General features: G+C 43.4%; 2 protein-coding genes across 2 annotated transcripts in view; one reads left to right on the top strand and one right to left on the bottom strand.

The window, feature by feature from the left end:
• Nucleotides 1-5,588: 5,588 nt before the first annotated feature.
• Nucleotides 5,589-6,506, bottom strand: LOC116076775. Its single transcript, XM_031350695.1, has one exon. It carries the CDS (start codon nucleotides 6,470-6,472, stop codon nucleotides 6,143-6,145), a length of 330 nt encoding a protein of 109 aa, XP_031206555.1. The 5' UTR covers nucleotides 6,473-6,506; the 3' UTR covers nucleotides 5,589-6,142.
• Nucleotides 5,943-14,867, top strand: part of Sec24a (SEC24 homolog A, COPII coat complex component) — a 67,272-nt gene continuing 58,347 nt past the window's right edge. Inside the window, exon 1 of the mRNA XM_031350694.1 lies at nucleotides 5,943-6,712. Within this exon, the coding sequence (XP_031206554.1) occupies nucleotides 6,616-6,712 (97 nt within the window). The 5' untranslated portion in view covers nucleotides 5,943-6,615. The remainder of the gene's footprint in view (nucleotides 6,713-14,867) is intronic.

Raw genomic sequence — 14,867 nt, 5'->3', positions numbered from 1 at the left:
TAAACGGGACTGCTTCAAACTCAGAGATCGCCTGCTTCTGCCTCCTGAGTGCTGGGATTAAGGGCCACCAGTACCAGCTGTTACTTTCTCCCCCCCCCCCTCAGTAATAGGAGGCTGCTGTCTACCACCGAGGTGCATCTGCTACCCTTTAATTATTTTTATTTTGAAACAGGACCTCACAAAGTTGCTCAGGCAAGTCATGAAGGTATCATCTTCCTGCCCTTGCTTCTGAAAAATTGGGATTTCAATCTTGTAGCATCAGGTCCAACTTGGCATCTATTACCTAGAACTACATCTTTTGAGTGGTCCTTGAGTTTATGCTAGGATATGTTTTACTTCTTGCAATTTTTTGGAAAGCCCACACTCCTGCTATATTAAAACGTCTTTATTAATTTCCATCTAAATATATCTTTTATAGGGGGCTGGCTGGAAATAGAGCTCAGTGGTAGAATACCTGCCTTAGCTTATAAAATTCCCTGGATTCAGTCCCCTGTACCACACAAAGAAATGTGGGTCCTATTTGTCTTGTTTGAGGAAGGGTCTCTCTACATACCCTTGGCATCTACCTTCAAGTGACAACTAGGAGTTTAATCGCTGGAACCCACAAATTGAATAAAGAGAATCAACTCCGGGGAAAGATGTCATCTAACTTCCACAAGTGCACCACACTGAACAAAGGAAGACATTTTTTATTATTTAAAGTATGGAAGAACAGAAAAATAAAAATTCAGATCATTTTTGAAGAATCGCAATATTACCATATTACCAGTTTTTACTTCATGGGCAGTACTGTAAAACTCAATACTTGGTCTGTCCATGCAAGAGTTCCAACGTTACTACTAGCCACTTCAGCTTTCAGTTCTTGCTTCTGCAGAATTGGGACTGATATTCAGAAGCAATCAGTATTATGAAGAAACAATAACCATCGCAAGTCTGATGGTGTGCCCCTGTAATTTCAGCTGGGAGGCAGACATAGGAAGGTCAGGAGTTCAAAGATGGCCTCACTTGAATACATAGTAAGTCTAAAGCCCACCAGGGCCACATGAGACCCTATCTAAAACTAGACAGAAGAACATACGGAAAGCAGTAAGTATGGGAACAGTATTGGGAAGCATTACTGTGTAACTATATCAAACTAGCCTGAGGTATTGGGCAGTGGTGGTACATGTCATCAATCCCAGCACTTGGGAGGCAGAGGCAGGGAGCTCTCTGAATTTGAAGCCAGACTCATCTACAGAACTAGTTCCAGGACAGCCAGGGCTACACAGAAAAACCCTGTCTTAAGTCTTAGAGGGTTTAGCCAGGCATGATGGCACAAGCCTTTAGTCCCAGCACTTGTGAGGCAGAGGCATGTGGATCTCTGAATTCAAGGCCAACCTGGTCTACATAGCAAGTTCCAGAACAGCCAGGACTAGAGAGACCCTGTCTCAAAAAACCAGAAACCTTTTAGAGGTTTTGACTGAAACAAGAAAAACAGAGCTGTTTGGAGCAGTTCCACACGGCAACAGCACACAGGTTATATTAAGTCAAACTGAAAGCTGAGATTAGTTTGCCAAGAGGCAGCTGCAGTGAGCCAGGTGAGAGGTAACCCGGGGCTGGGTTGGGTCAATGGGAAAAGAGAAACAGGGAGTCAAGAATGAGGAAAAAATATATATGTTGTAAGGTTTCATGTGGTTAGCAGGGATAAAGAGATAGCAAAGTCTGAAGGTTTAACAGGGATTAACAAATACACATCTCTGTTCTACACAATGTACTGTACATCCCGACACCTTTGCTCCCCAGTAAACGCAGCAATAGTCATTCTCCTCTGTAGATGGTCTTTGCTACTTCGTGAGTTCTTCTCCTCCCCACTCAGTATCCACACCCCTCCCCCCATCTCAGTCCCTACCACTAGACAGTAGAGAAAGAAGGATAGAGGGGAAGAGAGAGATCTGTGAATCTAACTTCTTTTTGTTGCTTCTTTGAGCAATACTAACAAACTGCAAACAACCCCCATGGACAACCACTAACTACACTTATTGGGGCTCTAGCATTTATATAACCTCTAAAAAGTTCCCAGAATTCCAAATGGCACACAATCCTAGAAACTATCTGCAGGAGGCAAAATCGTGCCTCTGCTCGAGAGCATGAGGCCAATCAGTCAGCTGCTGTGCTGCAGAGCAGCCTCATACCCCACACTTGGAATTAAAACAAAAACATATTTCTGTGTTTTTTTTTAAAAAAAAAAAACAAAATTCCAGAAACTACTGCTATACCCCTCCTATCAGTTATTCTCACAGAAATTAGAATTTTTTTGAGTCATCTTAGCTCAGTGGTTCTCAACCTGGGGGTCGCTTAACAACCCCCTTCACAGGGGTTACCTAAGACCATCTGAAAACATAAGTCATTTACACTATGACTCATAACAGTAGCAAAATTATAGTTATAAAGTAGCAGTGAACATGAGTTTATGGTTGGGGTCACCACAACATGAGGAACTGTATTGAAGGGTTTTAGCATTAGAAAGAAGGCTGAGAACCACTGCCTTAGCTGTCTGTGAAGGCAGAGGCAGCAACGGTGGGTCATGAGGGGCTTTGAGAGTGTAGGCAGGGCTTCTGATTTTCTGGTAAGAAAAACCTCTGAGGGGAATTTTAAGTTGATTGACCAGGCAGGAGGAACAGTAATACATTTTGGAGAGCCAGAGGAACCTCTACAGAAGTGTCTGTACCTGGGAACAGTTCTAGTATGGACTAGGGAGAAAGAATCCAGAAGAAACATTCCAGTAGTTCTTGTGCAGGGTGCTGTAAGCTCAACACACTGGGGTAAAGAGGACAGGGATGTCATAAAGGAGTCCCCATGATCAAGGAAGCCCCCTGGCCAGCTCTGTAATGGCCGTACCTGTGATGTGCGTCACAACAGCTGATGTCACATACAAGCAGGTGTCCTGGTACAGGCAAATGAGGGCAAAGGAACTGTTCCTAAATTTGAGCAGCAAGTAAGTTTCAGAGAATGAAACTGTTGTTCAAATAAATTGTTCTTTTTGAACCACAAGCAGAATGAATTTTTGTTGTTGGAGACAGAGGCTCTCTACATAGCCCCAGCTGTTCCAAAACTATGTAGACCAGGCCAGCCTCAAACTCATAGAGATCTACCTCCTCTCACCGCCAACTGCTGGATTATAGGCATGTATTACCATGCCTGGCCTCTCCTCAGGATCTTAAAGTTGACTAATTGGAAAGATAAAACGCATTCAGAAACCTAACCATATTGGGTGTTAATAATAGCAACAAAGAAATTTAGGAGTGGAACAAAATTGTTTACTTATTAGTAAACTATTTATAGCTATTTAACTGATTTAACCAATCAGGTTATTTACTTTTAAAAATCTGAGCACAAGAGATATTGCTTAAATGGGACAGAGTTCAAAGAAAGATTTAACCAAATCAAACCACTGTGCCAAGGTCAACAAACCAAGATAATTCCAAAGGAGTTGAATATAAAGAGAAGAATAAACCAAGGGAAGTTGGAAACCATGCCTTAAGCAATTACCTCTTTATAGAGAGACCATTATTTTTCTGACCTCACGAAGCTTCAGCAGTTTCTGAGTTCTATTTTCTCTTTAAAGCAAGGCTTACATTCTTGTTCTTTTTTACATTCTTGGTTTTTTTTTTAATTTTTAAAGATTTATTTTATGTATATGAGTACACTGTAGCTGTCTTCAGACACATCAGAAGAGGGCGTTGAATCCCATTACAGATGGTTGTAAGCCACCATGTGGTTGCTGGGAATTGAACTCAGGACTTCAGGAAGAGCAGCCAGTGCTCTTTACCACTGAGCCATCTCACCCGCCCCCTGGCTTTTGTTGTTATTGCTTTGTCTTACTACTTTCAGGTATGTGGTTTGAGATTTTATCATACATGTTCTTAGGCGAAAGTTTGAGCCAGGCAGTGGTGGCACACGCCTTTAATTCCAGCACTTGGGAAGGAGAGGTTTTCTGAGTTCGAGTCCAGCCTGGTCTACAGAGTGAGTTCCAGGACAGCCAGGGCTATGCAGAGAGAAAAAAAAAAATCTTCAGCCAGTAGTAGTGGCATGCGTCTTTAATCCCAGCACTCAGGAGACAGAGGCAGGCAGGTTCTCTGTGAGTTTGAGGCCATCCTGATCTACAAGGCAGTACCAAGAGCTACATTGAGAAACTCTCTTCAAAAAAACAAAACAAAGAGTATCATTTTCATCCTAAAGAAGCCTACCTGGATCTTGTAATAAGGGGTGGGGGAGTGGAGAGATGGCTCAGTGTGAAGAGTACTAGCAGTGCTCCTACAGAGGACCAGGGTTCCTACATCACCTCCATCAGGGCGGTTACAAGTGTCAACTCCAATGCCAGGGGATGCAGTGCCCTCCTCTGGTTGGTCTCTGTGGGCACTGCATACACATGGTGTGAATACTTCTGTGTAGGTACCCATACATACAGAAAACAAACTTTAAAACAATCTTTTTTGAGCCGGGCGGTGGTGGTGCATGCCTTTAATCCCAGCACTTGGGAGGCAGAGGCAGGTGGATTTCTGAGTTCGAGGCCAGCCTGGTCTACAGAGTGAGTTCCAGGACAGCCAGGGCTACACAGAGAAACCCTGTCTCGAAAAAACAAACAAAAAAAGAAAAAAAAAATCTTTTTTTTTTTTAATTGTTGAATTCCACTCAGAGAAAATATATTTTAGAATGGTTTTGAGGTAAATATTAATAAAAGTCAAGGTTAGGATAAATCTGTGTATGTAGATACTGCTTGCTTCTTGCGTCTGACAGGAGTTTTAGATTGTACTCTTTTTCTGTGATACTTCGTAACAGGCATTAGATATTAAACGAATTAGGTAAGATGTACTTTCGCCTAAGGTTGTGAAACTCATGGCATAATACATTTCAATCAGCAGCACACATCTGGGAAGGACTTTGTCATCTGCTTAGAGCAGGAGAAACCAAAGTAGAATGGAGGTAGCTAAGATCGCTCCTGATATCACTAAGTATGTTGCATAACCAACCAGTTTCTACTTCTCTTTCGTCTGAAAAGTCAGCAAGTCTGTTGGGGGTAAAAATAAAAGCAACCCACAAACTACTTGCCCAGAAAGGAAGTCTGAATTAACCACCTTAATGTAAACTCCCATAATGTAAACTGCCTTTAATTTTTGAACTCAGGGCTTCTTCTACAAGGTTAGGCAAACTCTTTACCAGTTGCCTATATATCTAACCTCTTTTAAAGAAACTGAGTCCTGGTAAATTGCCCAGGCTGGTCTTGAATTCAGGATCCTCCTGCCTCACTTTCCAGTATCCAGAACTACAGGAGTACCATACCATTAAAATTACCATTTTAAATATGTTATTGAGTCCGGAGATTCAGTATTAACTAAATACTTGTTGTTAGAAGTTTCCTAGCTCTGGGTAGTGATGTCGCAGGCCTTTAATCCCAGCACCTGGGAGGCAGAGGCAGGTGGATTTCTGAGTTCGAGGCCGGCCTGGTCTACAGAGTGAGTTCCAGGTCAGCCAGGGCTACACAGAGAAACCCTGTCTCGAACACCATCCCCACCAAAAAAAAAAAAAAGTTTCATAGCCCAATGGTAAAATGAGGGCTTCCCTAGGACACTGTCAACACAGGGATAGGAGAGGGAGGAATGCCAATCCATGTGTGGTGAATGAACTTCGGGGTGACTCTGCTACGAACAAGCTAACGTCAAAATTAATCTTAATCCTACAAGCTGAAAAGAAAAGGCTTCCTCCTTAACGTCATCATTTTAGCCTTGACCCAGCCCTTTAATCTTTACTCCAGTCCTGGCTGCCCTGACTGGGCCGCTTTCGAACTTAGATCAACACTTCTGCCTCGACCTCCTGATGGCTACCACGTCCCGCCCATGACACTTCGACATCCACACGTATTTTAACATCTCTTTTTTAAAATTCTCTGGCACTCTACGCCTGGCATGGATGGCATCGGCCGAGCCACCAGCGGTACACGGTGACATCGGTCGTCCTCAGGTCATCCTCTAAGAATCCCGGAAGAGGAGCCGGGTCTCTCCCGTCCCACCCAATCGATTCTAAAAGTCCGCACCACCCTCAGATCCCCGGTCTGTCAGGAAGGTGACGTTCTCCACGCCGGGGATTTTCGTAGTGGTGACACAGGCTACTTCCGGCGGGCGGCGGGGGCCAGTGACGTGGCAGGCGAGTCCGTGCACGGTCCTCCGGGCCTGGACACGGGACTGACTGTCAGCGGGCCTCGGGGCAGCTCCCCCGGGACAGAGAGCACGGCCGCAGCCTCCAGCCGGAACCGGAAGTGCCACGTGTCCCCACTGTGCCTGCGCGGCCGGCGGCTCCGCCCAGGGCCTCCCTCCTCTCCGGGTTCGGCTACCGCCTCCGAGCCCGGCGTTCGCAGCCCCGCCGGCCTGACTCCGGAGCCTCTCTGCGCCCTGGCCAGGTCGTGGCTGCCGGCAGGCTGAAGAGACCGGGACGCCATGCCTGGACTTTGATGCGCCGCTCCCGCGGGTTCCGCTTCTCCGGCCTTCAGATCCCTTCCCTCGGTTTTCCTGTTGGAGCTCTTAGGCTCGGCGCTGCGGTCGACCCCGACGGCTCCGTCCTACCCTGAGATCCCGGGGCGCCATGGCCCAGCCCAGGATCCCCGCTGCCCGCGGCGCCGCAGCTGGCCTCCAGGCCCAGAACGGAGCCGCCTCAGCCTCGGGTTCTCTCTACACCAACGGTGAGTGCCGCACGGGGCCGGGGAGGACGGCACGGCTCGGGCCGGGGACTCGTCCCAGCCGCGTCTGCCGCGGGGAGTGGCGGATGACCGCCTGGCCCCGGGACGTGCCCCGTGGTGGACATGCACCTGCAGATCCGCGCTGGTGGGACTGTTTCGTATGTATTTATAGGTTTAGCCTGCAGACTGGAAGCACCTGCAGTATGCTATGTCTGAGATAAACAAGAGGTGGAAAAGGAATCGTAGACGAAATCAGTTCCCAGAACTGACTTATGGAGGTCATAGTATCTGGGTGTCATCACGTTCTGCGCCACCTCAGTCCTGTGTCCTGGAGGGCAGGGTTCATCTCGGGTCTGCAGGCTTGAAGTGCAGGGGGGTGGCGGGTCGTGCTTATTAATGTGAGTTTGCAGAGACGAATGAATGACTCCGCTTTTAGCAGACCTCTGTAGAACTTGCTTATCTCTCCAGGGATCTTTCTTCAAGGATCTTCCAGGTGTCCCTGGGCCTCCTGTTTAGTTTTTCAGTTGTGGAAGAACCAAATAGATGGGTGGCTAGGGCTTCGTTTCTAGGGGCCTCCTCTTCATTTAGAACGTAAGTTAGTCACAACTCTCTGAACCCTAGGAGAGTGTACATCTGGCACTATAGTTTATCATTTGGCGGGAGAATATCTTATAATTGGATACCTCTTCTAGGATTCCTGAAGCTTTCCTACAGCGTGGTTTGTTAAGCTTATTTTAATTGATATAATAAAGACTCATTTTCTGCCTACTTACAAATTAGCCTACAAATCTTCGCTTTATGAGAAGGAGACAGGGAGAATAATACTAAAGTACTTACCGTGCCCATTTGAAGTTGGAGAACATAGCCAGTGACTAAAATTGCTGGTTACAATGCATTTAGAGAAGACTACTGTTTTCTTTACAAAGAGGGTTCTTTGTAAGACTTAAAAATGTCTGTGGGTAGGCAGCTATGTGGGCAGGGCAAGAGAAGCTAAGAACCACTGACAGGTTTTTAACTTGAGTTGTTTAAGTTTATAGTAACAGATTATATAAACTACATTTTCTTCTGTGACACTGACAATTCCAGGGAAGATGCAATCATTCACAACAAGGTGAAAACAACTGAAGATGTCTCCTGTATGGGTTTTTCTTATGAATTGCACTTAAATGACACATTCTGTAAATGTGCCAGCAAGCTTACATGCAAGCAGAGCTGTCAGGATTTTGAAACGTTTTTGCAGGAATTGAATCGGTATTAGGCTGTGTTGGAGATATTCCATTGATATTTATTATTTATTTATTGACACTCTCTCGCTCTTATCTCCAGTTGGCCTGAAACTTGTGGCAATCCTCCTGTCTCAACTGCTCTAGGGCTTGGATTGCAGAGCTGGAATTTCCATATCCCACTTACTTTGTTAATTTGGTCAAAGCCAAACATGCGCCTGTTGCACATCTATGTTCTGACCTTGGGCATAAGAGCACAAGTGTGTGGGTTGTTTAGAGCCATTTGGGAATTCAGACATGGAACTGGTAATTGTGGTTCAGGGTTGTAGCAGCTGCAAAAAAAAAAAAAAAAAAAAAATCCATCCAGTAGAAGTAGAGATAAGACTGTTAAGAATAAACAGCTTGAGCTGTTACTTTTGCCTTTTTTATTTTTTTGCTCTTGGTTGTTAGGATAATTTTTTATTTTTAATTTTTTTTTTTACTTTTGAGGTTATCATATAATTGCATAATTTCTGCCTTCCCCTTCCTCCTTGGTCTTTTATAATAACCTTCTTTACTTACTTTTGTTTTATTGAAACAGGGTTTCTCTGTGTAACAGACCTGGCTATCCCTGAACTCATTCTGTAGACCAAGCTGGCCTGGCACTCAGAGATTCACCTGCCTCTACCTCCCAAGTTCTGGGATTAAAGGTGTGTGCCACCACTGCTTGGCTATAATAACCATTTTTAAAGGTTTTTTTTTTTGTTGTTTTGTTTTGAGTCAAGGTCTTATTTTGTAGCCCTGGCTGGCCTGTAACTTCCTATGTAGGCCAGGCTGGCCTGAACTCAGAGATTCACCTGCCTCTGCCTTCCAAGTGCTGGCATTAGAGACTTGTGCCCTCAGAAGAAGTTCATCTCAATCTCTTATAATACCTTTTCTCGTGTGTGTGTGTGTGTGTGTGTGTGTGTGTGTGTGTGTGTGTGTGTGTGTGTGAGTGAGACAGGCTCTCACTATGTAGCCTTCGTGGCTGGCCTGGAAGTCACTATGTAGGCCAAGCTGACCTCAAATGCTCAGAGATTTGCCTGCCTCTATCTGCTGAGTACTGGAATTAAAAGTGTGCCCATTTTTGAAGTTTGTTTTTAGTGGAAGTGTTGTTAGTCAATGGCTGATCTCCTGTGTTAGGTGGTTGGTTGTTCATTCTTTAATTCTGTGGTAACTGAATGTAGGCTCAGGTGAAATGGAGAACAGTCGCCTGCTGCAATCTATGCTTGCTAAACTCATGCAAGTCAGTAATTGCTACTTACACACTGTATCTGGGTTTTGTTCTGTTTGAGACAGTGCTTCTCTGTAGCCCTAGCTGTCCCCTGGAACTGGCTTTGTCAACCAGGCTAGCCTTGAACTCAGAGCACACCTGGTAGTTATATTTGAAAATTCTTAAGATGTTGGTTTAATGTACATGTTAATAAGTTAATATGTTATAGTACAGTTACATCTTAAGATATTTAGATTCAACCAGAACTCAGCAAGAATGGCTATTTTCATTTTCTGTAAGTTGCTTATAATTCTGACACTAAACCATTTTGCTTTGTGATAGGTAATTATGTTGTATTACAACCTAGATTATCTAGAAAAGTTTTTTATACATCTTTTCTTTTTTAAAGATTTATTTATTATTATATATAAGTACACTGTAGCTGTCCTCAGACACACCAGGAGAGGGCATCAGATCTCATTTCAGATGGTTGTGAGCCACCATATGGTTGGTGGGATTTGAACTCATGACCTCTAGAAGAGCAATCGGTGCTCTTAACCACTGAGCCATTTCACCAGCCCCTAGAAAAGTTTTTAATAATGATTTGTGTATACATATTTCCATTGCAAAGAAATTGATAGTGAGGCTGCAAGACAACTATCTCATCCTGACTGCCATGATCAGAGTAAAAGAGATAAAGGCTCCATCATGTGTACATCCTTTGCTGGCTGTTTGAACCAACTTGCCAAGGCAGTTAGAGACTGAAGCCTTATTAACATGATTTCTTTATAATATTTATGTAATAGTTACCCTTTACATATAGAACTAAAACTGAGAGAGATAATATCCTTCCCCTTTCCCCTGATAGACTCTAATTTTATGAAATAATGTCTGTCGCCCCTCAGCCTGTAAGCCCTGTAACTTAGAGCCTACATAGTGTCTAGCACACTGAAGAGTCACTAATTTGGGGGTTGAAGAGCACCTGCTGCTGTTGCAGAGGACCAGAGTTCAAGTCTCAGCACCCACATAGTAGTTCCCAACCATTTCTAACTTCAGTTCCAGGGTACGTATCCATCACTCTTTTCAGGCCTCTGTGAGTACCAGGTAGGCCTGTGGTGCAAGATGTATACATACACACACACACACACACACACAAATACCTATACTCTTTTTTTTTTTTTTTTAAATAGCAGTTTTATTGAACAAAAGTTTTAGAATCGGGTGTTTTGCTGTTCAGTTCAATGGATATGTACTGATTTATTTATAGTAAGATTAGAGCACATTTTCAACTTATAGTTCAATTTATTTTAAATCTTGTATGTGTGCACGCACATGCACAAGGATAACGCATGCATATATATGTGCATAATATGTATGTGTGTGTGTATATATATATATATATATATATATATATATATATATATATATATATATTTGTATGCTACAAATGTGAAGGTGCCCTTAGAAAGTAAAAAGGAGCATTAGATCCCCCGGAGCTGGAGTTACATGCAGTTGTGAGCCACTTGATATCGGTGCTTGCCACTGAATTTGGGTCATTTGGAAGAGCAGCAAGTTCTCTTAATGGCTGAGCCATTGGTCCAGCCTCTTATATAGGACGTGTTTAGTCATGAAACAGGCTGTGAATAAAGGAGATGTCTAGTCTCTTCCACTGGTTATTGTGGCTGAGCTCCATTGTTTTTAGAATAGGCAGTAACTGGGCTTCCAAAGTCATCTTTATACTTCTCTAAGCACTTATCACATTGTAGGCCAAGTATAATACTCAGTGTAAAGCACTGCTTTAGCACGAACAAGACTTTAGGTTCAGTGCCCTGCACTGCAGAAGCCACAAGAATGTAACACTGTTGCATGTAGTAACCATTGAACTGGTTCTGTGTCTGCTGATAGAGGAAGGGCTTTGGAGAGACATAGTAACAGGAACTAGCCTCACTGCTTGGTTACAGTGCTCTCAGGCACTAGCCAGTGGCACTGTGAATATCATCTAATTACTTACCTACTCTTCTCCTTGATCCCGAGACCCAGATTCTTGAACTAGTGTGAGAATCGGGGATCAGGGCCTAATTTTTAGCTCCTTTATAACTACAACAAATAGTGGGTGACAATTTTTAGGATGGCTTCTTGCTTTATTTCCCCACTTTTTTCTCCCCTATCTGAGTTTTAAGTAAGGGGAACTGACTAATTTATTCTTCCTTCCTTCCTTCCTTCCTTCCTTCCTTCCTTCCTTCCTTTTTTTTTTTAATTGAATTTTTGTTAGTATTCTGTTCCTATTCCAGCATGGTCGTACATCCCTGTTCTCTTTTGCCATTATTATCTGTCAGTCTCATAGTCCTCTCTTTCCTCCTGGGTGTGTATGCATCTAACAGGTGTTTATGCTTGTGAGGCAAACACACTACCAATGAGCTAAATCTACCACTGTTCATAAATGTCTTGTAGATCCTGAAGTTGCTCCTATCCTAACTTCGATTCTCAGAATTTGCTTTCCTCCTTTTGTTACTGTTTTGTTTTATGGTACAGAGGAGCAAACCCACGCTCGACATGCTAGCTAGGCAAAGCACTTCATTGCTGAGTTACAGCCTCAGCCCGCCCCACCCCTGCTCTGTGTGTGTGTGTGTGTGTGTGTGTGTGTGTGTAAGCACGTACGCATGCTCACGCTCACCACCAGAGGCCAGAAGAGGGTGTCTAATCCCCTGGAGCTGGAGTTCCATGGAGTTGTGAGCCACATTGGGTGCTGGTAGCTTAACTCCAGTCATCTGAAAGAGCAAAAAGTGCTCTTACATCTTCAGCACATTTTTGTTTGGGTTTTGAGACTGGGTCTTATGTAGCCCAGGCTGACCTCAAACCAACTATGTAACAAAGATTTCCATAAATTTCTGATCCTCAGGCCTTGGCCTCACGGTGCTGAGATTATAGGTATATGCCTGCACAGCTTTCTTTCCTTTGTTTTCTTTGAAAAATTCTTAAAGTGAAGCACGTATTTTGATTAACAATGTGAGATAAGGTACTAAGTTAGATCCCCTGAGGCTGAATCTGTAAATGGTTGAGTGCCAGGAAATTGAACCAAAATTCTTTGTTAAGAATAGCCAGTGTGGGGACTGGCAAGATGGCTCAGCAGGAAGAGCACTGACTGCTCTTCCAAAGGTCCTGAGTTGGGATCCCAGCAACTACATGGTGGCTCACAACCACCCATAGTGAGATTAGACACCGTCTTCTGGTGCATCTGAAGACAGCTACAGTAAATTACACCGGAGTGAGCAGGGCTGGAGTGAGCAGGGCCGGAGCTAGCGGTGCCAGCAAAGGTCCTGAGATCAACAGCAGCCACACACATGATAGCTCACGGCCATCTATACAGCTACAATGTACTCATACACATAAAAAATAAATAAAAATAAATCTTAAAAAAAAAAAAGAATAGCCAGTGCTTTTAACCACTTGGCCATTTCTCCCACTTCCCAAATTAATTTTAAATTAGTCATTCATATGTGATAGTTGGCTAATTTAAACTGCCTGCTAAATAGTGGTTCAATATGTAATGTATTAGTGGGTGAACTGCTGAAGAAGAAGAAGGTCGTCAGTCTTTATCCTACTTAGAATTTTTGTTTGTTTGTTTGTTTTGTTTTTTTGTTTTTTCGAGACAGGGTTTCTCTGTGTAGCCTTCGTTGTCCTGGAACTCACTCTGTAGACCAGGCTGGCCTCGAACTCAGAAATCCGCCTGCCTCTGCCTCCCAAGTGCTGGGATTAAAGGCTTGTGCCACCACCGCCCGGCCCTACTTAGAATTTTAAGGAAAGCTATTTAGAATATATCTGCTTCCTTTAGATTTTGTTTATTATGTGATACTGAGGATTGAACTCGGGTCCTCATGTGTATTGGACAATTATTCACTATACCAGTGAGCAATATCCTCACCCCTTTCTGTAGTTTTAAATTTTGAAACAGTTTCAGTGAATGTTCAGGCTGGCCTTGAGCTCATTATGAAGCCTGGGTAGGCGTTGAGCATGTGACTTTTCTATCTCAGCTTCCCAAGTTACAGACCTGAACTGCCAGGGCCAGCCTTTTCTTCTACACGGACTTTAATGGGAAAGGGACAGTTGATTCAGTGTGTTCTTAACTGTTTAGTAGGCTTACAAAGGAAACTTAGAAGTCATAATTTTTATTAGTTGTGTAATCTCAGAAGTATTTTTTAAATTTTGTTTGATTTAATGGAGAATAGTAAGGGCATCAATTATTTTAAAAGTTATCTATATTTGTAGGTTTTTTGTTTGTTTTGGCATTGTTAGGGATTGAGTACATTGTCTCATATAACTAATAAACATGCTAGAGTGGAGCTAACATATCCAGGCATTCCTTTCCCGCATTTTAAAACTTTTATTTTGAGACAGGGTCTTGCTAAGTTGCTAAAGCTGGCCTAGATGTCTGTGTGTTTCTTTTTCTTTTTCTTTTTTTTTTTTTTGAGAGAGACAGTGCCAAAGTCACACTTATTAAGTGTGACTTAATAAACTTATAGTTATTTATTTATTTTATGTATATATATGAGTACACCGTAACTGTACAGATGGTTGTGAGCCTTCATGTGGTTGTTGGGAATTGAATTTTATGACCTCTGCTCACTCTAGTCAACCCCGCTCTGGCCCAAAGATCTCTTTATTATCATAAGGAAGGATGCTGTAGCTGACTTCAGACACACACCAGAAGAGGGCGTCAGAACTCATTACAGGTGGTTGTGAGCCACCATGTGTTTGCTGGGATTTGAACTCAGGACCTTTGGAAGAGCAGTCAGTGCTCTTACCCACTGAGCCATCTCGCCAGCCCCGTCTGTGTGTTTCTATATGTACATATACCCTCCCTCTGATTTTCTCTTAGAACCGATTCTTACTGTGTAGTCATGATTGGCCTATACCACTCTATCTAGAACAGGCTGGCCTTCCTTGGACTTCATGGGATCCTCTTGCCTCTGCCATCAAGGTATTAGAGTTACAGATGTATGTCATCACATCCAGTTTGTACCAGTGATTTCTAAAGTTCATTACAAAATCTGCGTGAACTATCAGTACATGAGGCATATATTCTTTCAGGTTCTAGGATCCTGTTGAGTGAGTTATTTACTTATTTTTTGTCAGTTGGGAGAAGTGAAGTAGTGTCTCCCATTGTAGCTCAGGCAAGCCTCCATGCACAATTCTCTCCTCTGGTATCTGCCTCTGAAGTACTGGGATTCAAGTGTGAGTTACCTGGCCTGGCTTCTACTGAATCCTGTAGAATAGATATTCACTAAGGCTAGTCCTGGTTCTAAGTCTGTGCCCTCACTGCAGGTTCTCGTTGATGAGGAGGCTGCTGGTGGTGTGAAGCATATTTCTGCACTGAATTGACTCTTCGGCTTTTACTTCTTTGTCTAATCTGACCTCTGTGGTGCTTTAAGAGAAGATGTTCCCCATAGGCTCATAGAGTGTGGCACTATTAGGAGCGCGGCCTTGTTGGAGGAAGTGTGTGTGTTAACAGGGGTGGACTTTGAGGTTTCGGATATTCAAACTAGACCCAACGTGCCTCTCTCTTCTTGCTACCTGTGAATCCATATATAGAATTCTTGGCAGCTTCTCTACTGCCATGTCTAGCTGTGCTGTCTCCATGCTTCTCACCATAATTATAGACTAAACCTCTGAACCTGTAAGCTAGCTGCAATGAAATGTTTTCTGT

This window comes from Mastomys coucha, unplaced genomic scaffold (genome assembly GCF_008632895.1).
Source record: "Mastomys coucha isolate ucsf_1 unplaced genomic scaffold, UCSF_Mcou_1 pScaffold5, whole genome shotgun sequence".
Lineage (NCBI taxonomy): Eukaryota > Metazoa > Chordata > Mammalia > Rodentia > Muridae > Mastomys > Mastomys coucha.
This window is presented reverse-complemented; position numbering and strand designations above follow the sequence as displayed.